This window comes from Poecilia reticulata, linkage group LG6 (genome assembly GCF_000633615.1).
Source record: "Poecilia reticulata strain Guanapo linkage group LG6, Guppy_female_1.0+MT, whole genome shotgun sequence".
In the NCBI taxonomy this organism is placed as follows: Eukaryota; Metazoa; Chordata; class Actinopteri; order Cyprinodontiformes; family Poeciliidae; genus Poecilia; species Poecilia reticulata.
In genome coordinates, this window is record NC_024336.1 from 17,259,256 (window position 1) to 17,284,019 (window position 24,764).

Genomic DNA, 24,764 nt, shown 5'->3' on the forward strand with positions numbered 1-24,764 from the left:
TGGTTGTGACAGGTGTCCGAGAGTGCAGCCGAAGTTGTGATATGATCTGCCACCGAGGATCGCCAAGGGGGGATTGCAGCACCGTCTCAAAGTACGGTGACGTTCAGACGTTTAACTTTGAGGGAGATGACACTGTTCGGCTTCAGTTTTCCTTTAAGCTCTTTTAAATCTCTCMCGTCACATGCATCCAACATCTGCCTGAATGCTTTTGTCTGCTTTCCTGTCCTTCAGCTTTCACCTTCTTTCCGTCACTCTCTCACAAATACCCCGCCTCACTGTTTTCCTGGGCAGCACAGCAGCTTTGATGAGAGGYCTGAGCTGAAATGTCAGAGGCATAARGAGGTTTTGACCACTGCATCCCTTTCGGATCAACTCTGGCTGCCCCGTGCGTTTGAGTTTCTTCCTCCATTAAACAAGCRCAGAGTGACATTTTCTCCTGCTGTGTTGTGTCATATTAAGCTGCTTTCTGTGGCAGCATGTAATTGAAACAGCAGTAGAAAAGAAATACTGAATGGAAAAAAATAGTAAGCTCACTGTATTTTTCTAAAATTGGCTAAAATAATCATTAGTGTGAATGCTGTAGGCATTTCCCGTGCACTTTTTTGCCTCTTAAGTTCTGCTTTTTTTTTTTTCAACCATTCAACTTGTATCATATTCTGCTCATTTAGGACATTACAGCTATTTCTTTTGGTATTRACTTTTTCTATGGTTTATGAAATATTCTGCTTTTTGTGATCATCTTGGGCCCCATTGAAATGAATGGAATGGAGTGTCTGAAAAACAAATTCTTCTAAAGACTTTATGCTCTTTCACAGCTAACCACTTCTGGGTATTTTTAACTAAAAACTCATTTCAAAATGTAAAATGGAGTCATATCCTTCAACTACTTTTGTTTATTTCTGCTTTTTCACATCTTTTAGGTAACAAACTGTTGTTATCCAGTTTATTTGTAAACTGTGTTCCGTGCAAATTTTTGATACTCTTTACGTGGGATTTTTTGCATTGACTGAACGTTTTCACTCCTCTTCTTGAGTTTTTCTGTTTACATTTTTGCAGGCTTTTGCTTCATTCTGCTGCTTCTGCCTGTTTCTTACATATCTTTTGCAGTTGATTTCAAAACTTCTGTAATTTTCCTTAAAAATATTCAGCTTACAGCATTTCACCCTATATTTCCACAGGAAATGAGATTTCTTTTAGTTTCGGCCGATCTAAATAATCCTCATTCTTTGGATATTTGTTTTGTTCTTTGTCAGTGCCTTCCAAACCTATTCATGCTGCATATGCTTCAGTTGAAACCATTTTCTTGGAGCTCTTACCCTATTGGTCAYGTCATGGTGACAAACAGAAAGTGAACAATGCCAAGTTCCTGCCTCAAGTTTTTAACGGTCTCAAACAGGTTTTCTTCTGGGAGCTTCCTTTATTTAGCATAGTTCTTCTTATTATTTATTATAATCAGCTTCCCTGTGACTCCTAAAGAAAAAAAGTAACCTCAAGTCATGATGGTGGCACCAAAAATCTATAACAGCATGCAGCAGAGATGCTTTTCATATTGATATGCAGAGCTATTTTTCTGCTACCCATAGTGTTTTTTACGTATAGTCCTACCTGTATGGATCTCTGAGGTTTCTCTGGAGTCACTATGGACTTCTTCRTTGCTTCTCTGAATAATGGGGTCTTGAATTCAAAGCTTGCAGTATTGTTTTATAACCTGACCCTGCTTCTAACTCTTCCACAACTTTTTTTCCTGCCCCTTTTTCCTTTTGCATCTTCGTAAAGGTTCTTGTTTACTAATGTTCTCTAACAGATACATAAAGTGCATATATGTGAACTCTTGTTACCAATTCGGTGACTCATTAAGTGGTTGCTTCAGTTTCATTTAGCGTATTAGATTAACAAGGGCTATAAAACTCTCATACAGCACGCTTGAAATTTGTGGTTGTGATATGTAAAAATGAAGAAAATGCACTATAATAAAACATTTCACAGTTTAACACCACAGTTCTTTGTCATGAGTCAGACTCTGGTTTGCTCCTGTCTCATTTGACAGAGTGCAAAACACCCTTACTACTGCGCCTCGGCATTTGTTGCTACTACTGGAATTCATTTTGCAGCTTACGCATTTTGTCGGTGGTGTGAATGTCGCGAATTGCATTGCACRTTCCCAAGTGAAGCTTCTAAAAATCAAAAAGCTCAAAAATAGCTCTGCCAACAGCTTTACATTAGTCTGAAACACATTAAGATGTGAATTTGTCAGATTTGCTAATTGTGAGGCGTTTGTTCAGGAAGCAGGAATTATCAAAGGACACCATCAGTTTGACTTCTCAAGTCTATATCTGAAAACACGAATGCATTCATTATAAGTGTTCTAAAAAAATACAAAACCAAAGCGACTAATGGTCTCACAAGCTTTCTCTACTGCACTGATGAAAGAAACAGTCTAAAATAAAACTCAACCAACTCATTCATTGTGATTTGGATTGTAAAGATGCAAGTGTGCTTCCAAAGAAATCTAGGTCATTCCCCCTATCATTAATATGCCAACCAGGTGAAGCACAAAGAGGATTAGAGAGAAGTAATGCCGCCAGGGCTGCCGGTATCTATCTCCCCTATTTTCTACCTTTTTCTCTTTTTAACCAAACAATAACATGTAAGTGTTCCCCTGTGTCAGCTCGAAAAGAATATCCATTACTGACAAAATAGAACTGTAATAAAATATCCTGGCATGAACCTTGACAGATTTTTTTTCAAAGCTGGGATAGGATTTAGATTGCATTGAATGTTAGGGTTTTTTAGGTATAGTTACTCTATATAGTTACTATAGTTACTCTCTTTTATGGAGCACATGAATGTGGTAATTGTTGGTATAAATCTGAATGAGTATCAATAATACAATTGTACTTGTTTGCATATTTGATACTACTACGGGGTTTAAAGTCCCAGTTGACGGCGTTCAACTAAAAACCTAGAGGTTGGAGTCCTTGTCMAATGGTGTTTTGACTAAAGTCCCTGAGGGTTAGAATCCCAGTTAAATGACGTTTAACTGAATTCCTAAAAGGGKTGTGGGTTTTAATGTTTTTATCTTTTTTTTAAAATCTCTTTCTCTTTCTCACTGTTTATTCAATGTCGCATGCTGTTTTTATTGTAATTATGTAAAGCACTTTGAAATGCCTTGCTGCTGAAATGTGCTATACAAATAAAATTTGATTGATTGATACTACAGGTATGATCTGATCTCTCAAACATTCATACATAAAAACATTTTTTTTWAAATCTAGTCTAGCAATTTGTCTAGCAGATAGCGTGAAAACGAATCCGTTTCATTAAAGTAAAGATGTCAATAAAGTAATGTCATGTAAGTAACACATTTATTTCTCATGGTCGCTCCACAAAACCCCTGTGAAAACTGAAAATTGATCAATTATGTAAAATTCCATCAAGTTTAACAACCAAAACAGAGAAACACTAACGGTCTTGTTCTCTGAAAAACAGACAATGATGGGATATAATAATGTTTGATGTGTTTTGAAATACTTGTGTCGCCTATTTAACGACACAGAGAAGAAAATCTGCCTGGAAGGACATGACTGCTCGACATATCAGCAACTCACCTGTATAACGTATTGCCTCAWTGTATGTTTTCAGCTCAGAGCAAACTGTGTGCAGATCAAAGAGTTATTTGTCTGGAGACATAACTCAGCAGGTGCTCAGGCTGAGTGTTTCATCTTGGCTCATCCGACCAAAAAGGAACCAATAAAGCAGTGCTGGACCCTACTGAGAGGGAAGCAGTTAGTGGAGTGAAAACATCTGAAGAGGAGAAATATAGGCTGGGAGCAGCTGAACTGAAAACCTGGGGCACCAGCTAAATCTGTTAGAAAGTAAAAGCTTTGCTGTATGGCTTGTTTTTTTTCCCCCTGAAATATTAGAACCAGGAGGGAAGTAAAAAAAAAAAAAAAGCAAAGGAAAGGAAAGGAAAAAAAAGTCATTTTACAATTTGCCATGCTGAGACCTGTGTGAGAGGAAGATCAAGGACTCAGAAACAAAGAAGCAGAGAAGTAGGCAGGGGGGGGGGAAAGGATGCCGTAGTGTGGCACTCGCAGTGAGGGATCAACCTGTTTGGTGCTTTGTAGCTTCCAGTTACTTTCAACTCGTTCATACTGCTGAGTTATACCATCAAAGGCTTTTCTGTGTCTGCTCAAAACAACTTCCCCTGGTAGGTATCAAAGCTCACCAAACTAATTAGCTTCCTTACCTCAACATTCTCCTTGAGGAGCCATATCACACATAAAGCACTGTGGATTTACACTTCTTGTCTTGTGGTTAAGTTGTCTCCACGTTGACTTGTGAAGCCACAGTTAATAGTAAATGTTGGGTGGAGAAGTGAGTATATATTTCTGAGGATTAAGTTTGAAATTTTGATAGCATTTACAGTCTAGGATATCTCCTGTTTAGCTTAACATTAGACAAGATTTGTTTTTWGACARCTTCTAAAAATACTGGAAAAMACACAATGTGGAGGTGAATGCAGAAAACAACCACCTACAATTAAAAAAGGCATTTTTAGAKYTATTCAAATTCATTGGCAGCACCTTGGCACGTATGGTAACACTGTTACCTTGCAGCAAGAAGGTTGTGAGTTCAGATTCCTACCTGGGGTCTTTCTGCATGTGGTTCACATGTTCTCCTTGTTGTGYCTTTCTGTGCAGTGAACTGGCAACCTGTCCAGGGTGTGTCCACCTCCTGAATAGTAAATAGTTTGGAGCTAATCCATCAGAAGGCTAATATCTAACTCAAGCTCATATTATTAAAAAATTATATATTTTGACCTGATGTTTGCAAGAAAGAAGRATGGAATCCCAATGGTGCAGGTCAAAGTAGAAGAMAAAAATGCCCCAAATCTCTTTGATTTCTCCGAGTTGTTAAATTACTATTACAGAAACTGGCAAATTGTTTCAACTGAAAATGATCACAAAATATTTTGCAAACGTTTAATTAAACAATTGTCAGTAAGAAGGAGCTCTGGTTGAAACCCCAGATTTGTACTGCAGACTATATTCGTTACACTTCATGTTTTTTGGAAGGTAGTGGTGGATCCCCTAAAATAAGAAAAACAACTGAAACTCAGAAATAAAGAATGCTTCGATGTTTAAAAGCCTKGGCTTTTAATGAAATCAGTGCAATACATAAAAATTGGGTCATTCTCTGCGCTTGGTGTCTCACAAGCACAATATGACCCAAAATTCAGAATGTCGGTGTGTACAGAAATAAAAAAATGCAGATAGAAATGAATATAGATCCTCCACATAACAAGGACATAGAGGTAAAGTAATCCRCACAACTGCTGTGCGAGTAAAATCTCACACAGCAGTTGTGCRGATTACTCTTTTAATCGCATTTGTCTGAGACAGCAGAAGGCAAAGTTCTTCAATGAAGGATGATGAAGCACAGGACAACAGGGATGTTGCAATTATTTCCTAAAGAAACTCACAGAAACTGAATAATAGAATCCCTACATTCAAGTACAGGAACATAATGTACTCAGATTGTTCTTTTCTTTAATTATCCCTTACAGCAATTTACAGAAATTCAAACAGTTCTGTAGCCATGGTTCTCAATCTGCCCTCTGCAGATCAGCCCCGTCCATAAACACAGGAGGTCAAGTGTTTGTATTAGGATGGAGCAGGAGATGGACACWTGGTTTGTGGCATCAGCTGACTTTTCCGAAGGTCAAGTMAATTATTAACATCAAATACCACAGGATGTGTCCGTGATGTGTTTCTCGGTGCATCAGATCACTCTCCATTCAATTCTTGGTCCTCATCCGTGGCGAAGACCTTCAGCCAGGTGCAGAATCCCTGAAGGTTTCAGAYRGAGAGCTTGCTCCACTTTTTGAGGACCCTTCCCCCAATACTGACCAACAGAGAGAACCACTGGTTTCCTCTAAGTGCAACTTGAGATTTCTCTTTATATCATAAATTCATGATACATTATAAACAACTGTAAACCCTTGAGATTGCTTTGTCTAAACTAATTTTAGATACTCGTCTGTAGTTTGCCCAGAAACTCAGACTTTTGTTTCCCTAGAAGGAAAAAGGAAGTCAGTCATAGCTCAAAGAAAAAAAAACTTTTTCTCAATATGAGGGGAAAAAAAGACCCCACAACGCACAGAAAGTGCTTTAACAGAAGATTCCTGCTGCCGAAGAAAGACTTTGTCGCTTTTAATGAATGCGGATGTCTGCTCTGCTTGAACTGTAGGCTTTTGAACCCGATTCACTCTGCCGCTACCTGTGAATTATATATTAAGAAAATGGTAGAARATAGCCTGACAGAGCGCACACAAAACTGACAAGCAGCCAGAGTGCAAGCATTTCTTTCTTATTGTTAAAGGAAAACAGAAAAAAAGAAAAGAAAGATCATTATTAATCTGTGCTTTTCTTCATTTGAGTTAAAATTTTMAATTATACTCTAATGGTATGTATTTTACCATAAAGAAAAATGGCTGAATGGCTACATGATTGCTAATTAATCTAGATTATTGTTATTATCTGTTGTATCTCTTATAAGACAATTAAGGGATTTCTCAGGTCAGTGTCGGATTGAGATGACTGCAGTCTAACAACAGAATAATTAAAATTATCTTAACAATAATAAAACATGTATGTTTTGGTTTTTGGGCTGAAGCAACCTAATATCTGTTGCTTCCCCCAGATGTAATGTATTTGTGTTGTTGTTAGCCTTATTGAGAGACTTTTCTGTTTAACCAAAAACATTTCATTTGCCTTGGCTTGATCCTTTTCATGAAATGCAACAGGGCAATAACTGTTCATGCCTTTCTAAAATTGGTTTTYATATATTTTTCWTATTACAAATGGAGCTCCAAATCTATCTCAGARTAATAAAATACACTCCAGTTCTTCAGGAATCACGAGCAGTATCAAGCCATAAATGGATGATTTGATCATAAAAAGTAGCTTGTTTGTTTGCTTGTTGCGTAATCTAATTCAGCGATGACTCTTGTTAGAGCCATGTTCCGTTGACTGAGAGTAACTTGAGTGCTTACAGCACAAAAAATAAATAGCATACGTGTAACATTACGCTCTGCTGTTTATGTTTTTGAACAGAGYTAAAGCCTAATCTCTGCATGATGATAAAGAGATGTGAATATGATTGTGACAACAGAAGGGCTTTACTTTGATATGACAAAGTGTCGAAAGCATTTCTGCAAAGGTTCTGCAGAGATGACACGAATAAATCAAYGTGTAAAGTAGAAATTAAAAACATCCTCTTATCCTTTTTTATCTATAATCAGCCTGGAGTGGATTTTCTCTCTACCAACAGGGGARCYTAAGCGAAGTTTAAATTGCTATTATAAAGCAATTAACTTGTGGGTGCTGACATAATATGCATCTCCTTTTGCCATCTCTTTTTTCCTGGTAAGGGTGACTGGTAAATTTCARTACTTAACGTAAACAGGGGTTCTCACCACGCCACTGCCCCCTACTGCTGGGATTAAGAATTGCTGTAGGAAATTCAAAACTAACGTCATCGTAATGACAACCAGGGTTAAAGTGTCACAGGAAGAGTAAGTGAGGAGGAGTTTTTATTTCTTTACTCAGTTTGTGATTTTTCAACCTGCTACTTTCTCTCAAACTAAATTAGGTTTTGGAAAATATATTTACTTGCAAAGAAGCCACCTTTGACTTATCTGTATTGCAGATACAGTGGTTCTTCATAGWGTCCTCACATCTCCAGGTTTTCTTGTGAAAGAGATTACATCAGGATAAATCCTTTTACACTTTCAATGTAGCCTGTCCTGTACAAAAATTTAACTGAAGCRCAAACAAATTGGGTTTCAAACTATATGGAAACACATTTTGMTTCAATTTCAACATTCAAGGCGCCTTGTCAGAAGCTTGATTSACTGTGGSCTGAAGGTTTGAGGGGAAACTTCCTAGTATTGACTGTTCACAATTTCYTCCATTTCAACAAAAACCCAGAGCATGACGCTACCACCACCATGTTTCACTGAGTGGAGCATCTTTTGATTCACACACAAGGTTATTTTCTAAATTCACTAAAAACAGTCTGGGAGTTTTTAACCAGACTTTAATGTTTTCTTTGGAAGAAAAGGCTTCTATGGAAGCCTACAGCTTTGTGAACATTTTTTGTGAGTCTGTTATCACATAGAGCACAACAATTGTTTAAAATTCAACTAAACACTGAGAAGTATTAAGAAGCYTTTTGCTCAGTGTGAGTTCTGTGTTCATAGAGTACATCAAAGAGATGCTTCTTCTTGTTACCAAATTTAGAAACAAACCGGGAAAAAAAAAAGATGCTACAAAAACCACAGGAACACAAGTTTGTTGACTCATACCAGCAATGAGAYTCCCAGTACCTGTCAAAAGTGTGATGAGACTCATGATAATCCAGTCCATGTCCCTRTTTTCTTTCGTGCATCCAGAAACATCAGTAGGACGGCATCCATAGAGCTGCAACCTATGCCAATGTTCCCACAGGGACAGAAGATGCTACGGAAGCTGCTTCTTCATATACGTGCATCGTCAGTCATACATASACGCCTTCAAACACACACGGACACCTCTTCTCCCATCTAAGGTTTAGCTCTGTTTGCAACAGTTTGGAAAAGAAGGAAGAGAATGAACCCCCTGCAGGGAAAGAGATGTTAAAGATCCCGGCTGGAGCTGTCAACAAGGACAATGAGAGGATCCATGCTGGGTTTCTGCTGCACTGACTTCAGACGCCTTGTCAAAAAGCTAAAAGAGATGAAAAATAAAGTTAAAATAAAACTGGGACKGCCACATATGGTTTGTTTACATGTCACAGGATCACACGGCGAAGAGAAAGTTTGTGATGCGATAAAGAACAACAGCTCAAAATAGATGAGAGGGAAAAAAAGGAGCAAGACGGAAAAGTTAAACAGGATGGTAAACAGGATGGTAAGAGAGTAACGGTGACGTCAGGCGACGTAAAGATGAAAATATCCCTGTTTTATGGACTATTTAAAACCTACATTTTTCTGAACTTTTGAACTTCTACTGAATGGTGGATATGCTGAAACCAACTGAGAGCATTACTGCAAAAACAGATGCCAATGTCATCTTGAGCACATCTTGAAATCAAAAAAGAATCTCTGGGTGAGGATACAACTGCATCAGGGAAAAATTACTTGACTCCTCTCTGTCTATTTTTAACAATGTAAATCACGCTGGACTTTCCCCTTGTTTGTTTTTCATTCACAAATCAGATTGCACAGCTTTGTGCATGTAATATCCTCATATAAAACAGTCATACAGATCAAAAACACATTTCAGATTTCAAATGTAACTCTATGAACTATTTTCACTGATATTCTGGAATGATTGAATAATGGCACCTCATGCTCTAGAAATAATTTCACATAATTTAGAGTCATTCGACCATTTGCCTTTTCTTTTGCCGTCACAATTGCCACTACTGCTATGTCTGGTTTTCTCCCTGTAGTGATTTGTTAGAACATAGATTTCTTTCTTTCTTGTTGTGTAAAGTATATTTTCTTACCATGTAAAAGTATAATTTAAATGGAATTTTATGTCATTTTCTTTTCTATGTCAACCTGGTCAACATAGCTGAGTTCCCTTGAGACTAATTTTGGTTGCTTTAAGTTCTCTTATGTTTATTTGCTCCAAGATGACTTATGAATTTTTAATTTGTGATTAATTGTAGGTCACTTTTTAAAATTATTATTAATAAACCACATGTTCCACAGGTCAACATATGTCTAACATCCTTCTTTACTTTGGGGTGACCCGACTTTAGTCGTACCGTCACTGTGTTGACCCACAATGAGGTCAACACAGTGACGGTACGGTGCTCAGGGCCTACGGCTCCAAAAGAAAACCATTTCATCAGCCCTCTGTCGTCACGTTTGGCAGGTGTTGTGAGGTGTAGATTCAGATGCAGCCTTGCAAAGCTACCAGATAGTGCTCCGATATTCCTTGAAGAGAAAAGAGCTTTTTTCCTAACAACTCTTCCAAGCCAACATTATTCATTCATTTTCTAAGTGTACGGTAGTGAACTTTGACATTTAACTGTGGCCTGTAGAGACTAAGATGGAGCTCGGTTCTTTGCACAGTCTGACCTTTTTGATAGGATAGTCACTCCTGGGAAGGCTGGTAACTACTTGGAGTAATGGATTATAAACCCTTACCAGATTAATGAGCAGTGGTAAGTGCTTAGCTAAAATCATGGCTGATTTCACCAACTTGCTCAAGATCGGCCAACTGATTTTGTTTTTTTTTAGAGGTGGTCACATTTTTTGGTAATCAGTCGGGTGTGTTTCATCAGCGACTACTGATTCCTTCCCTCTTAAAGCAACAAAAATTTACAAGATTTTTTTATAAACTGCTTTTCCATTTTGGCATCGTCAAATTTTACGACTTGAGGAACAGATTATATTTTCATATCAGGTCCTGATGTATAAAACTGGAATCAGAAAAGGGTGTAGTTTTGTTACCGTAACTTGAGCACTTGCTATTCTTCACATTATTGTGCTGCTTTACATAAAATACGGGGGGGGGGAAAGTTTCACAGATTTTTTTTTACCATTATAAAAACTTTTGTGAATTTTTGTTTACGTTGTCATTTCATGTAAAAAAAAGGCTATTTTGGTGAGGCTCATACTTCTGCCTCCTCCCCAGAGACTAAGAAGCTCTGTTCCCCCTCAGCAACATTAAACACATTAACCGCCATAGTCCTTCTCATCCAAATTAAATTTGCATGATGATTTCCCCCTCCTGGTGCCGAGTTGAAAGTAATCCCAGCAAATCCCTCCTCACAACAAACTCATTTATTGCAGCTCTGCCTAACAAGATGTTTGGTTGCCCAAGGTGCAACTTTAAGGCATGTAAACATTATCACAAGGACATGTGCTCTCTGGGTTCCAGAAACAGGGGAGGCATATTAATTCAGATTGTGTTAATTATAGATGTTCTAAAAAAAAAAAAACTTTCTTTCAAGCATGAGCTCAAAACAATCATCTTCCTTATACATAGGAACTCAAAGGAGAACAGTTTGTTTTTAAAGATGTATATAATTCTTTTTTAATTTAAGTTATATTCCCTGGAAGGACAGATTGCTGTTTGAATTTATTTTTGTTTCTAATACATGTCTAATTTTATTCAGGGATTTCCGTCAAATTCACCAGTTCTTTGGAGAATGCGCACATGTAGGTGAGGGAACGTGAAAAGAGCAAAACACCTTTCTTTTCCAGAGTACAGCGTTGTGAAAAACATTTATCCCATTACAGATTCCTTTTTTTTTTGCATTAAAGGAGAAGAAAGATGGTGTACAATTAGAGAATAAGCATTAAATCTAACATGTTCAACCTTCCTTCCAAAATGTAAAGCAATTACTTGTGAGATCACATGAAAATGTTGCCGTTACAACAGGTCAAAGGTGATTCATTTTTGTGTTTTGGGCAATTCAGCAAAATAAGTGCAGGCCCTGTGTGTACTCTGCAAATTGTAAATATCTCCTGTTTTTAAGATTCCCAGTCACATATTTCGAATTCAGAACCGCATAGACTAGTTGTGAATTAAAACATCCAAACATGTTTTTGTATACTTCGCCTTTCAGTGGTTGAAACTGTTTCTCCACCATTTTACAAAAAATCGTGTGAAGAGGTTTTGGCTTTGGCTGATTTGTTCCCATAATATGTGTTGAACAAGTCTATGCCGTGCAGCAGCAGACTCCTAATAACCTCAACTTTCTTCTGACCTTTCTTCAAATGCCACGGTAAGGTTGGCATTTGTAGTTTGAAAGAAAGTCTCATTAACTCTTTAAGGGATTACAATGAAATGTTATTCACACCTTAAAGTTGACCTCAATGTGTCTCTTTTAAACCTGATTCAATTTTCATTCAGCGTCATGATCACTGAATGTTTTTATTTCACTCAAGATAGCATCTGGGATCACCTCTCAGAGCTAAGTGATCTTTAGTAAATGTACATTTACTACACTTTAATAGTTTACTTTATAGAAGAAATTAGAAAAAAAATACTTGTTTTTTGTTTTACAGATGGACAGATGAAAAACAAGAATATTTTGCTAAGAAAAAGAAAACTGAAAAATTTTACAATGCTATGCTTGGCGAATTGGTAAAGATCGATGAGTTTTCTAGGGAACTTTGAGATGAAGAGGGATGAGACAAAATAAGGATAAGGAGTAAAGGGACGAAGGTAAAAGGAATAAAGGGGATAAGAATGAGGAAAAATATCTCAAGGATGAAGGAGGCAGAGTTGAGCAATAAATGGGGTAGGGCTGTGGGATGATTGATGAAGAAAGGAGGGATGAATGAGGTGGGGATTATATCTTTCATTTTATGAACTTCATTTTATGAAGGGTATAAATGACAAACATCAAAATGAGTGATGAAGGAGGTAGAAAAAGGGAATGAAGGAGGCAGGGATGAAAGATAAAGTCAGTAGTAAGGAATGTGGGAGAGAGGCTCATCTTGCAAAAATATACCCATTAAGATAAGATAAGACATGTCATTCTGTCACAGTAACCATTTAGAACTTATATAGAGTCGTTACAAATCCTGTGTAAAAGTGTAATTGTAAGTAATTTAAAAGGGATTTCACCAAATGCAGACTTTTAGTATTCTCCCATTTACTGGAGCAACATGAGATTGCTCCAAGTCTAACGAGACTGGCTTTCAATCTTGTTAGGATTGAAACCCAGTGTTTATAGCCATAAACTCATGGTAATGTCATGGTGTTTACAATGCAAAACTGAACTATAATCACTTCAGAATCAAAGGAATTTAGTAACATTCACATATTGAATAAATAAAACACGAGTGATGTGTCCAGAGGGAACATAAACCACATTCATGCTGAAGCCCCTTTGTTCATAAAATATTGTGAATGATCCACTGAGATTGTGTTTGTTTTTATTAGAGCTTTAGAACATAACTTGATGTTTATAACATTACTTTAAATGTAGGAGTTACTTCTTTTTTCCCCCCTTCACAGACGTTCATGATTTGGGTTTTAAGTGAACAGAAAATATGAGCTGTTGCCACTTCTAAACTAGCATGTCTAAATGTAATACTGAAAGGGTTCTAAAAATTTGAAACACTTAGTGACCACTCTACGACATTTCTTCTAAATGTTCCAGGTAAATGAGAAAGTACTTGCTCCATACCATGACATTCTTTGTGGTCAATTTATGTTCTGGTTATTTTTTTAAGTCCATTAAATCTAGTTGAAATGCAACAATGGTCCAGAAAACTACCAAGGTTTCAGTCACTTTGAGCTTCTTTATGATAGAATGAGGTGTTATTATGATTATGATTATCATAGTGATAATTTTGATCATTGTCATGATTATAATCATTAATTTATTTTACTGGTACTTGGTAATTAATTAAATGGACGCTAGATGTCAGTGTTCCATTTCTGTCTTCAGTAGCAGATTAATGCTGTGTATTGASGGCTGCTGCCTTTCCAGTTCTTGTCCAACAGCATTTTCTATATCAGATTAGATGCAAGATTGATAAAGTAGAAACATGTAAGCCTGCATAGAAAACCAATGCAGCAATCAGGCTTTGTTCACTCTGCCATTAAAGTCAGAAAGACCTTTTTATGTGTTTTTTTTTAAAATTATTATTATTATTCTGGTTTTTGCAAGAACTGCAGCCCTTAATATAGTTTTACTTTCTATTATTATAGGAACTTTTCTAGTGTCATCAAGTGACCCAACAGCTGAGTTGAATTCAGCCCATTTACTCCCTCAACTTCAGAGTTCAGGGCTGATGTTGTTCTGATGTGCTGTGTTCTCGGTGTACGTGTAAATTGATGGATTCTGTTGTGCTTGACGGCGTCTTTAAAAGCCTTTGCTTTCAAAAGAGGCCTTCTGTTCCCTAAGAGTGAGTGTGTTCTGGTATTTAGCTGTCAATCTGAGAGAGCAAAGTTACTCCTTACATCACTGGTCCTGGTTCCCACTGCGCCCACCAATTCTAAGGACCCACCAGAGACCGGTCAAGTAAGCTTGCCAGTTCAAATCAATTAAGCACCAACAGGCGTCACTGGTGCTTTCCGGTTCCTCGGTGGTGAAGAATAAAGTGGAAGTGAAGTGAAACCTTGAATACAGAACCTGGAGACTGCTGCCCAGGGGGAACAKCATGAAAGAGTGTTGTGTCAGAGTTTAAGAGGCAAACCTTTTAGTTCACTTGAGAATGAGATTGTTGCATTAAACACACGTTTATTATGTGTTTCAATGAGTTCACATGATGATAGTGTGTTTCACAAAGAGGTCCTCACAAAGAAACCTCTGTGAACCACTAAGACTGGAGTTCTTTGATTACATGACTTAATCTGCACCTGAAAGGCAAAAGAGTCAAAGGGGGAAGGGGCAGGAGTGGCTTAGATGTTGGAAAAAAAAATCTATTTGGTACTTTTACAGGTTGTGCAGACATACAAAGACAAGCTGGATAAATACAAAACTTAGCTTTTGAACGATGGTTTCATTGAATAAAGAAAAGAGTCAGCCAAGCGAACCAGATCCTATCTGAAAAACTAATTACCTCCGATCCTCATAACTGGGTGCACCATTCATGGTGGGAACTGCTGTGGTCAAGACTTTGAGATTATTGCCAATAACTCTTACAAGTAATTTTGGCCCACTCAGTTCCCTGCAGAATTGTTTCATTTAAGCCCCATTAAAGCGGTTTTGAAAAATTAACAGCTTCAGGTAACAACACAGTTGTGTAAAGTTTTTGTTGTTGTTAATGTTTCTGTTCTTAAATGTCTTTCACTCTGGGCACAAGATGTTGCTTTTAGACTGTTTCACAAAGTTCAGTTTAAGTGATTTATTTATTTTCTTTACAGTCTTGTTGATGTGGTTTACCAAAACCGGATTTTGCATTTATTCAGTTAATCTCTGTCTCAATTTTAGTTTGATGACATGAAACATTTATGTGCGTCAGATATTGAAAAACAGAACAAATACGTAAGTGGCTACATAGTTTTTTCACATCGCTGTAAATAGAAAATGAGGACATAGAGCGAGAGCGAAAGAGTCCCTGGTTTCAAGGGTTAAAGGGCGCTGAAAGCAAATTTTCCACCTCAGTGGGACAACAGAGCGCAGCAGTTACCAGAACAGAGCTTTCTGTTGTCCTCCAGCCCTTTCTGCCATCATGGCACTTTAGCAGCTGAGGACCAGCAGCTTCAAACAAAACACAAAACACTGCAGTTATAAATATCAGCTGACATTTTCGACGCAGAACCTCTCGTTTCCAGGAAAGAACAAAGCCCAAACGACATTATGCTGAAGTTGCATTGCAATTGCATTTATTTCTCCAACAGATATTCACATTCATTGCAGAGTTTCACAACAGCAAACAAATTATATTATATCCACAGTCATGAAGGGGAAAAAAAAAATCAATCTCAAAGTGAAAATCCAGGACAATAAGTAAACTGTAAGAAATGATGCATGTTTATTGGCTTTAACAACTATTTTTGTGTGTTTGTGGAAATGAACATTGTTTTACACAAAAACAAATGGCAAAATGTATATTTCAGGTTCTCACTTCCTGGAACTGAAAGGATAATACTTTAAAGAAAGTTGCACACATCAGGGTTGATAACACTTCAAAGGAAAGGAATCTTCTTTTAAAATTACTTTTCTTTTTTTTGTTGCTTTCCAGCAAAAGAAAAAAAATGTAGACTATACTTTCAATTGATAATGTACAAAAAAAAGTCTGTTTTAAGATCATGTTTTAAAGACTGACTGGCCTTAACCTGGATACAAAAAAGTGCAGCACACAGCAGCTTGAATACAAAGAGAAGGTGGCAATTTACATACTTCTCATAAACTTGTACTGATGCTGGAGAACTATCATCATCAGAAAACCTCTGGGTGTTTAGTGCTTCAATCCCATGGAGAATATATTCAATCTGTCATGCAGGAGCAAAGACAAAAAAAACGTTCCAGCTCATTGTATTGACTGTCACCTGCCGATGGTCATGAGCACAGTGTATTAACAGCAAATGTTTCAAAGTAAAAACTACAAGAAAATTAGTTAAAAACACAGACGAACGAAAAATAGAAACTCAGAGGGATAGCATTTTTCAAAACACACACATTTTTTTTTTATAATACAACAGCAATTGGTTCCAGCTTAACTCAGGCCAAGAGCGTTCCGACTCTCCCAGGTCTCCTTTTGTCTGTGCATGAAAAGCTCAGAACAACAGCGTTGTTGACAGAGCCGGGTAAAGTGATGCGCCTGCTGGTCTGCCACCTGTGGGGCAACAGGATGGGAGCTAACCTGATGGATGGGGGGAGACTCTTCCCGCTGTGTGTCATATTTCAGCGGCTCACCTTATTCCAAGTGAAATGCCGCTCAGCAATAACATCCCCAGGGCGAAGGACGGCCATATGCAACGCTGAGCCGGAGACAAAAGGGTGTTTGAAACGTTAGACCCAGTACTATAAACAGTTTCTTGTTATGTCTGCCTCAATCAAATAAACAGTTGCCTTGCAGAAGATTTATTATCTTGATAAAAAAAAAAATTACGTTTCATGTTGCAACAAGAAACCAGAGTATTTTATTCAGATTATATGTTATAGATCAAAACAAAGTGAGTTATGATTCTGTGAAGGTGAATCATAAATGGTTTTCTAAATTTTGATCCCACAAAAAAAATATGAAAAGTGTGGTAAGCATACGCATTTGGCCCCTTTCGCCCTAATATAAAATCCATTCCAATTAGCTGCCTTCAAAGGTCATGTTGTTAGAAAAGTGATCTTGCATCTGAAGGTCTCAGAGACAAGTCTGTCAGAAAACATTAGTGAAGATCTAGACGATCAAGAAACAGACTGGACAGGTCAGGGATAAAGATGTGGAGAAATCTAAAGCAGGCTTTAAGTTAAATGAGTAAAGGTAAAGGTAATTTTATTTATATAGCACATTTTCAGCAACAAGGCAATACAAATGAGTATCTCCAAACTTGCAAAATGTGGCAGCCAAGAGCAAGGAAAGAATTAACTAGAATGATTTTCTTCATTCCAGAGGTCTGTGATACCTCTGGATGAGCTGCAGAGATCCACAGCTCAGTGAGAAAAATGCTAACACTCTGGACCCACCATGAAACATGGTGGTGGCAGCATTATGCTGTGGGGATGGTTTGCTGCAGAGAATCTGAATGGACAGGAAGATATATGGGAAGAAAATGAAAATCTTCGGGGCAAATTGGAGGCCCTGTAGGAGGTTAATTCTTTCTTCATACATACCCGCCCAAATAACCTGCAGCAAAATATTGACTCGATGGGGGCTGAATAGATGCTGACGGCACAATTTTCCGATTATTTGTAAGCATGTCATAAAATCCTGTTTCCTTTTTCAACTAAATCACAACAGCACAGCTTCCTGTCTGTCAAACACCTTAAAAATCCCATCAAAACATACTGAGATTTATGGCTGTTAAGACAAATGTCAAAAGGTTCAAGAGGTTCTAATACTTTTGCAACGCATTTGATTAATCAATGGAAAATATTTTTAAAAAAAGACAACTTAAACATGACCATACACCACTCTCTAAAAAATACTTGTCTCAAAAGACATAAGCTTCCTCAAGAATATTTTAGCAATACTTCAGTGAATCGTGCCTCTGGCGTGGGACCATTCCAGAAGAAGGAACAAAAGTCAGACAGCTTTTTCTGGCTCCGTATAAAGGAGCACTGCTTACATAAATTGCCCACACACTGAGGATAAATAAGCCTGCCTGGCTTAATATTACCAGCCCCCTCTTGGTTCAACTCGAGACTGTATGCTAGAATCATCCGTGTTATCCATCTTCTCTACTTCACTTCTTTATTCACTCCACTTACTCCGTCTTCTTAGGACGCAGCAGGCAGACTAATGCACGTCTTCTAGTAGACCTCTGATAGCTTCTAAGCGCAAAGGTTTATTTTTATCAGAGTGGAAAACTCTGTGCAAGAACTCTGCAATGCCGGGAGGATTAATTAAAACAAGGAACACAAGACTGGCGCTCATATATGTGCAGAGCAGGGAAAGAGATCGGTGGACAAAGCAGAAAGATAGTGCTGACGAACGCACTGACACGGCGAAAGGAGATTGAGGAACTGTCTGATAAAGAAGTGATCAAAAAAGGCTGCTGGGAACTGGTGTTTTCCTTGGTCAGGCATGACACCGTGGTCTTTCTGCAGATCTTGTCAAGGTGGCTCATGTGATGTAAACGCATTTTGATGTGTGTGTGTGTGTTTTTGGCGATGCTGGCAGCTCTGTGGGTCATTGACCCAGAACGAGGAGCAATCATTTTCCATGCCAGTTTATAGTGCAAACATTCAACACACAGGTTATTCCATGTCAGCCTTTGTAATCCTATCAGTTCCTAAAGCATATTCCTACAGGACAAAATGTGATCCCTCATTAGTTCAGTCAAAACTTCTTTTCAGGACTTCTGAAATGCTAACAGCCCAGGTGAGAGAATCTGCTGACAGGGCAACTATTGGTTAAGATCCCAAAAGATGAAATTCGGTTAAATCAAAAATACTTTGTTTGTTTCTCAAGGAAATTAACTTAAATTAAATTGCTGATGGACGGGGTGATGGATGGAGTTAAATTCAAGATAATTCTGGAAGAAAACATCTTACATCAGTTGTAAGACAAATAGACGTTGGGAGAGAAAGCTGGTAGAGAAATACACCAGAAGACTTTTATGACATAGATATGTCCTTCTTTGTCACACAAAATCTATCCAAGACTCGTGATCGCAAATGTGGAAAATTTCAAGATAGTAATACCAAGGCGCTGCCTGGTAAAGCAAAGCACGTCCAGCAACAGAAACAGTAAAGTTCAGAGTTTGGATCTGTTCAGCCAAAAGTAATTAAAACCGACAGTTTCAGTGACTTATATAATACAGCTGCAGTTAGAAAGAGGAGTGAGTAAAAAAAAAAAGAGTTAGGAGTCTTTATACGAATACTTGAACATACCCAGTGTGTCTGCTTCATCTGTCGGGTCGCAGTATTTGAGCTGGGTCTGACTTCCTCACAACAGTTAAGACGAAAACACTTACACTCTAAAAGGCGTGCAAAAATGTAGAGTTGGTTCAGTAAGACACTTCAAAATAAGATAACTTAAAAGAAACAACAGTGGGGATGAAGGGGAAGAAAAACTACAATTAGTCTCGTCGAGGATTTTTCAGAGATTTCCTGTGCTAAGGAAGAGTCTGGAATAATGGGATAACTGTTCCCTCGCACGACAAGACGCTTTCTCTTGTCTCCCTGTGTCTGCCAAGCCGACCCGCTCTTTTTTTGTTTACCGCGTTGCGTAAATCTGTGTGTGCGTGTCGTTCCGAGTGAGTGAATGCCTTCATGGTTGCAGACTCTGCCGGCAGAGTTTATCAACGAAATGAGTCCGGCCGGCGACAAAGCCCTTTCTTTTTCTGTTTTCATAACACGGCCATTAGCAGCACGGGTCAGCTGATTGAGTCAGACAACAAGACCCCCAAGGAACCTCCCTAATAACTAAACCAGCACGATGTGTTAGTGTCAGGTGTGGGCGCTGTTGAAGGTGCAACCTCGACAGGTGATGCATGTACGGTGAAACATGTTGCACCTGCAGGACCAATTAGATCCTAAAACTGAAGGATCAAGCTTCGAAAAACAACATCTACTAGTCATCTTTTTTTTATCTAGTTATTCGATGGGGTCTTAAAGGAAGAAAAAAAATATTCTATTCATTTAAGCAGACTCAGTCGGAGTGCAAAGAGCATATTTAACAAAAAAGAAGAGAGGTTGTTACGAATGAAATGAAAGGGACTGCAGATGATTAATTAAATAAGTATGTACATGCCCTTAGCTCCAAGATTAGCACCCTTAGTGAAGGGGAACCTAGAGCCTCAGATAAGGGCAATGATTTGTATAAAAAATATCCCTTTTGGAAGAATTTGCATAACTAAAGCAAAAACAAGAAATGCACCGGTAAATTGTCTTAATGGACCACTCAAAGTACAAATGTGTGGCGTTGTATCTGTACGGAGACTGTGCGTCAAAAGCACTGTATGGACAGTGAGGTAACAGTGTAAATCAATCACAAAACTGCAAACACACACTCGCAGAAAACCGCTCTCTCATACACACTACTTGAAGGTGCCCAGGAACTTGCTCCCCTTGAATCAACCTAGCTGCAAGTAAATTAATGCGTTCTATAGAAGGATATTAATTCTACACTTGCCTTCTTAATAACTTGGGTGAGACACAGCATTTTTTTAAGGTTTGATTGCACTCCAGAGAGGCTAGAGTAATACTACGGTATCTTCTTCATAAAGAGATACATATGAGACTACCGTACTAGTGGGATTGCAGGGAGATCGTCGTGTAGTGGATCAGTTGCCATGATAACAATTGTGTGGGAGCGCCACACCACAATGAAGGCTGGGGGTTTGAGATCTGGCAGTGAGGTGCGTCCATGATCACTCAAGGCCGGAGGTGGAGCCATCTCCCCAGCCTCGTGTTTCCTGGAGACCGCGTCACCTCACGTCCTCTTCCGGGAAACCTCAGCGTCCTGGCACTCGACGGCGGACAGAGCTATGAGCATCTGGGCGGCGTAGTAGGTGGCCATGATGATGGCTCGGGAGTGGGGCACGGGGAAGCAGAACTTGTTGACGGCGATGGTGAGGTCGGAGACCATGAAGAGCACGGCGCCCAGGCAGGCCGACAGCTTGGTCCAGGTCCAGAGGTCGTTGGTGAGCTGCAGGCCCGCGATGGCCCTCCAACCCATGAAGCCAATCAGAGCGATGTAGACGGCCACCAGGTAGGTGAAGGGTCCGGACAGGTAGGGGTACAGCAGGAGGTAGCACAGGGCGGACACCGCAGTGATCACCAGGCCAGCGCGCACGTTTATTGGCTTCATCCCAAAGGCGGATGAATAAAGGATGTGTGTGATGGCGAACATGAGAAGACCTGCAAGGCATAGAAGAAGCAGAAGAAGAAGCACTTTCAACAGGATAGAAAATTGCAGTTTTGATTGACTCAGAAACACTCTGAGCAGAAATGGCTGGGAGGCAGGAGGTTGTGTGCTTTTTACAAACACTATATTTTATAAAATGTTGCTGATGAAATCCATATGTGATCACACAGTTTTGACTTCATTGCCAGTGTATATTTGCTAAAAAAAAAAAAAAAATCACAGCTGGATTGCATCCTTTAATCATGCAATTGAATGACTCACTTTATTGGGTACACAAGAAAATGTAGTAAATAAACCCAGATGTAGTGGGTTTTTGCAAAGCAACCAATAGTTGGTAATCAAAAAGAAAATTTTAACTTCGCCAGATTCTGAAATGTAAGGATGCTTTAATTTCTTTCACTTTTCCATTAATGCTGAGTTGATTACTTGTGGTCTGGAAATAAAAGTGGACCACCACYACTCACTAACACTGTTAGATCTCGGTAGAAATATTTTGCTGTTCCCAATGTGGGTTATTTTTCCTTCTAGCAATCCTTAAAGCAGTTTCCTCGTCTTGTACTGTCAAACTGAGATTTTAATCATCAAGACAAAAATGCGGCAAACCAGTAAGACCAGCCTTACGGTTTTGGTATGTGTGTCTGTTAATATTGCAGGCAACCTTCATTTTCAGTGTCACGAGTCTGGGTCTTCTTATATACACTCATTATCTCGCTTAACTTGTGTTCTACTGGACTTAGGTCTGATGACTGTGACCAGTATCTCAACTGGTCAAAGCACATATTTCCAGTAAAGGTTCCAATGAAGTTTAGCCAAGTCTAAACATCTTAATGTTTGTGATGATGGGCTAATTTTGAAACTGGTTTTCATATATATGTAGACATATATAGTCTTGTTGACCCCAAGATCTCCCATTTCATAAGGTTTTCTAAAAGTGATCTTTAAAGCTTTTTTTTTTTTTCAAATGTTTCACAGAGCACTAGTTAGCTGCCGGGGAAGGAATCATGTTTGCTTTGCCACCGTATCATCTCTGTTAAAAATATACGACAGCTATTCTTCTCACCATGGACGAAGTATCCCTGCTCCTGCCAGATGAGAAAGGCATCACCCAGAGCTGAAAAGATGAGACCAGCCAGAATCTTGCGGGCGCTGGAGTGAGCACCGAGGAAGCTGAATCCGTGAGCCAGCAGAAACACCCACAGGCAGAAGATGGGCAGACATTTAATGAGGGCACTGAACCAGGAAGGGCTCGAGGTGGGCAGCCACAGGACGAAGTAAACACAGGTTGCCTTGAAGAACGGCACCAGTTTGGGACCTTCGCTCTTCACCTGGAAGGAGATTTAGCATTTATTTATAACAGAAGGTATTCTAGTGGTTAAAACAGMCCTGGTCTTTTTGAGTRTGACGTACAGAAATGTAAAATTTTTTGTCAAAAYTTTTTTTTTTTTAAAGTATCATGGGTTGGGTTGAAAGTGCTAAAGTCATGTTTGGTTTTCATATAATTCATACTAGACATGCACATGTCTTGTTGCTTAGCCTAAGAGCTAAAGGGGAAATGCAAACCTAAAGGGGAAATGCAAAAGTCTACAGCCACATGCCATTGACTCTTAGTAACCTTTTCTCTTTTTATTTTTTTGCCATACAAGTTTTTCTATCTTCTCCTTTCATCACTGAAGTTCTTAAGAAATATATTCAGTCTCATGTTCCAGTTCCCTAATGCATTATCAGTCAGATTGTTTTTCCTGTTAAAAGAAAAAAGGCCCAGCAGGATTAAAAAGCGCAGACCATAGAATGTTCTGGGAATTATTCTCAAGCCAGAGCAGCAGACAAACACGAAGTGGAAAAGTCGTGTTGAGAGGAAAAGGAATTAAGTGAGGGTTCACTGAAGCAGAAGTAAGGAGGATAAAAGTGAGGCAAAAAAAAACAGATAGGAAAGAAGGGAGAACAGTGCTTGTGAAAAATGAATGACAAGCGGCAGGGCAAAAGATGTTGATTTGTAAAAGGAAAACTGCAAGAGTTCAAATAAAGGTGAAGGAAAAGAATGACAAAAGGACCGGGAAGCTTAAAGGTCTTTCGGGGTGGGAGTACAATATGTGAGGAAGGTTTATCAGCTTTTAAATGGCAGCTGGGGGAAATAGGAGGTGAAGACGGGAACAGAAGGTGAGAGAGAATGAGGGGTTACTGTCGGTCATACAGCCCACTCTCCCGGAGGAAAGAGAAGACATAGATTGCACAACACCTCAATACAAGAGTGAACTAAATTACACTACAGGATGGGGTACAATATATGAGATCGCCCTGGTGTGTCTGATAAATCCAGCAGCCAGCAGGAAAACAACAGGGAGCAGAYACACACCGTAACATGCTAGAGCAAAATTAGAGAAACCAGCATGAAGCTGACACTTTAATTAAGAAGAATAACAAGGAAGCATATATGTTGTACAGAAATGTATAGAAAAAACCCCACAATCTTTTCAGAGTTTTAGTTCAAAACTAAAAGCCGATTTATTACTTCAGCTTCTTTGAAGCAAAAGAAGGACGAGGAAGATTAAAGGTTCCTGAAGTAATAAGCTTTTATGAAGCTTATTACTTATTAAGTAATAAGTAATAAGCTTTTATGAAGCTTATTACTTCAGCTACACGGGCACCAGCCTTTCTATATGCTTCAACTCAGGTTGTAAAATATGCTGCTACACCAGTCAGGTCTGCAACCTGTGGCTCCTACAAAGAAATTATACAGTCATGTCAATATGGAACAAACACTCAAAGGGAGATTGGTGATAGCTAATTAAATCCATGCCATGAAGAATGAGGGAAGTTCTGAAGACAAAAAGAGGTCCAACCTGATAGAGTAAGGTGTACCTATTAAAGTGGCAATAGGCTTTCTTATCTCTCTGGACTATAAAAGGTGAATGATCATATCTAGGATTTCTTATTCTTATTTTAAATAAGTACCATTCTCTGCTAATACCAGTTATTTAATTATGCTGAAATGCACATTAAATAGTTTTTATTATGAACAATGATATTTGAAGAAGAATTATCAACCTTAAATATCTAAATTACAATTCTTCCTATCAGTTTTTTACATTTATTTTTTGAACTTCAAATTTACAGAAGTTGCCATTTTGCAGACAGAAGAACCCTGGAACCTCACTTGTGTATTTATTTGAGACATTATCAGATTCCAGGAAAAGCAGGTGCAGCAATAGTCACAGGAGCTAAGTCACATCTCAGCGTTATGAACYTTGCCGTACTGTGCGTGAGAGTCCATGTTGTGGCTACCGAGGCCAAAAGGGAGCCGAACGGAAACTAGCCAACATCACCGCCATGTTTATCATGTGTCTGCACAGCAAAACCACAACATATTCATGTTGCACTGTTTTGTTTGTTTTGCTCGAGATAAAATACGAATGTATGTGTTTGGTGTCAAAAGGGTGAAAATATAGTTAAGAGAGGTAAGATATTTAAAAAAAAAAAAAACTTCAAAAACATTGCTTTTTTTTTTTACTTTTTAAGGGAAAATTAATCGTAATTTGGATTTAATGAACGAATGTGAATATCTGAGACTAACTGAAAAATTACTGCTTGCTAAAAATACAAGCAGTATTTTATATATTTATATTATTTCTCTCGGCACTGATCTCGCTTTTCTGTTCAGAGATTTCGCTTAGTACTGTTGATGTTGTTGATACCGTCTCAACGTGTAACTTAAAGTTCATCGAGACACAAAGTTTGTCTATCTATAGTTTTACTTTCCATGAGACGTGTG

General features: G+C 38.5%; 1 protein-coding gene across 1 annotated transcript in view; it reads right to left on the bottom strand.

Moving 5' to 3' along the window:
• Positions 1-15,328: 15,328 nt before the first annotated feature.
• The window catches only part of tmem86a (transmembrane protein 86A), an 18,504-nt gene continuing 9,068 nt past the window's right edge, over positions 15,329-24,764 (bottom strand). Inside the window, exons 2-3 of the mRNA XM_008411543.2 lie at positions 22,056-22,320; positions 15,329-20,988 (exon numbers count right to left, since the gene is read on the bottom strand). Coding sequence (XP_008409765.1) covers positions 20,561-20,988; positions 22,056-22,320 — 693 coding nt within the window. The 3' untranslated portion in view covers positions 15,329-20,560. The remainder of the gene's footprint in view (positions 20,989-22,055; positions 22,321-24,764) is intronic.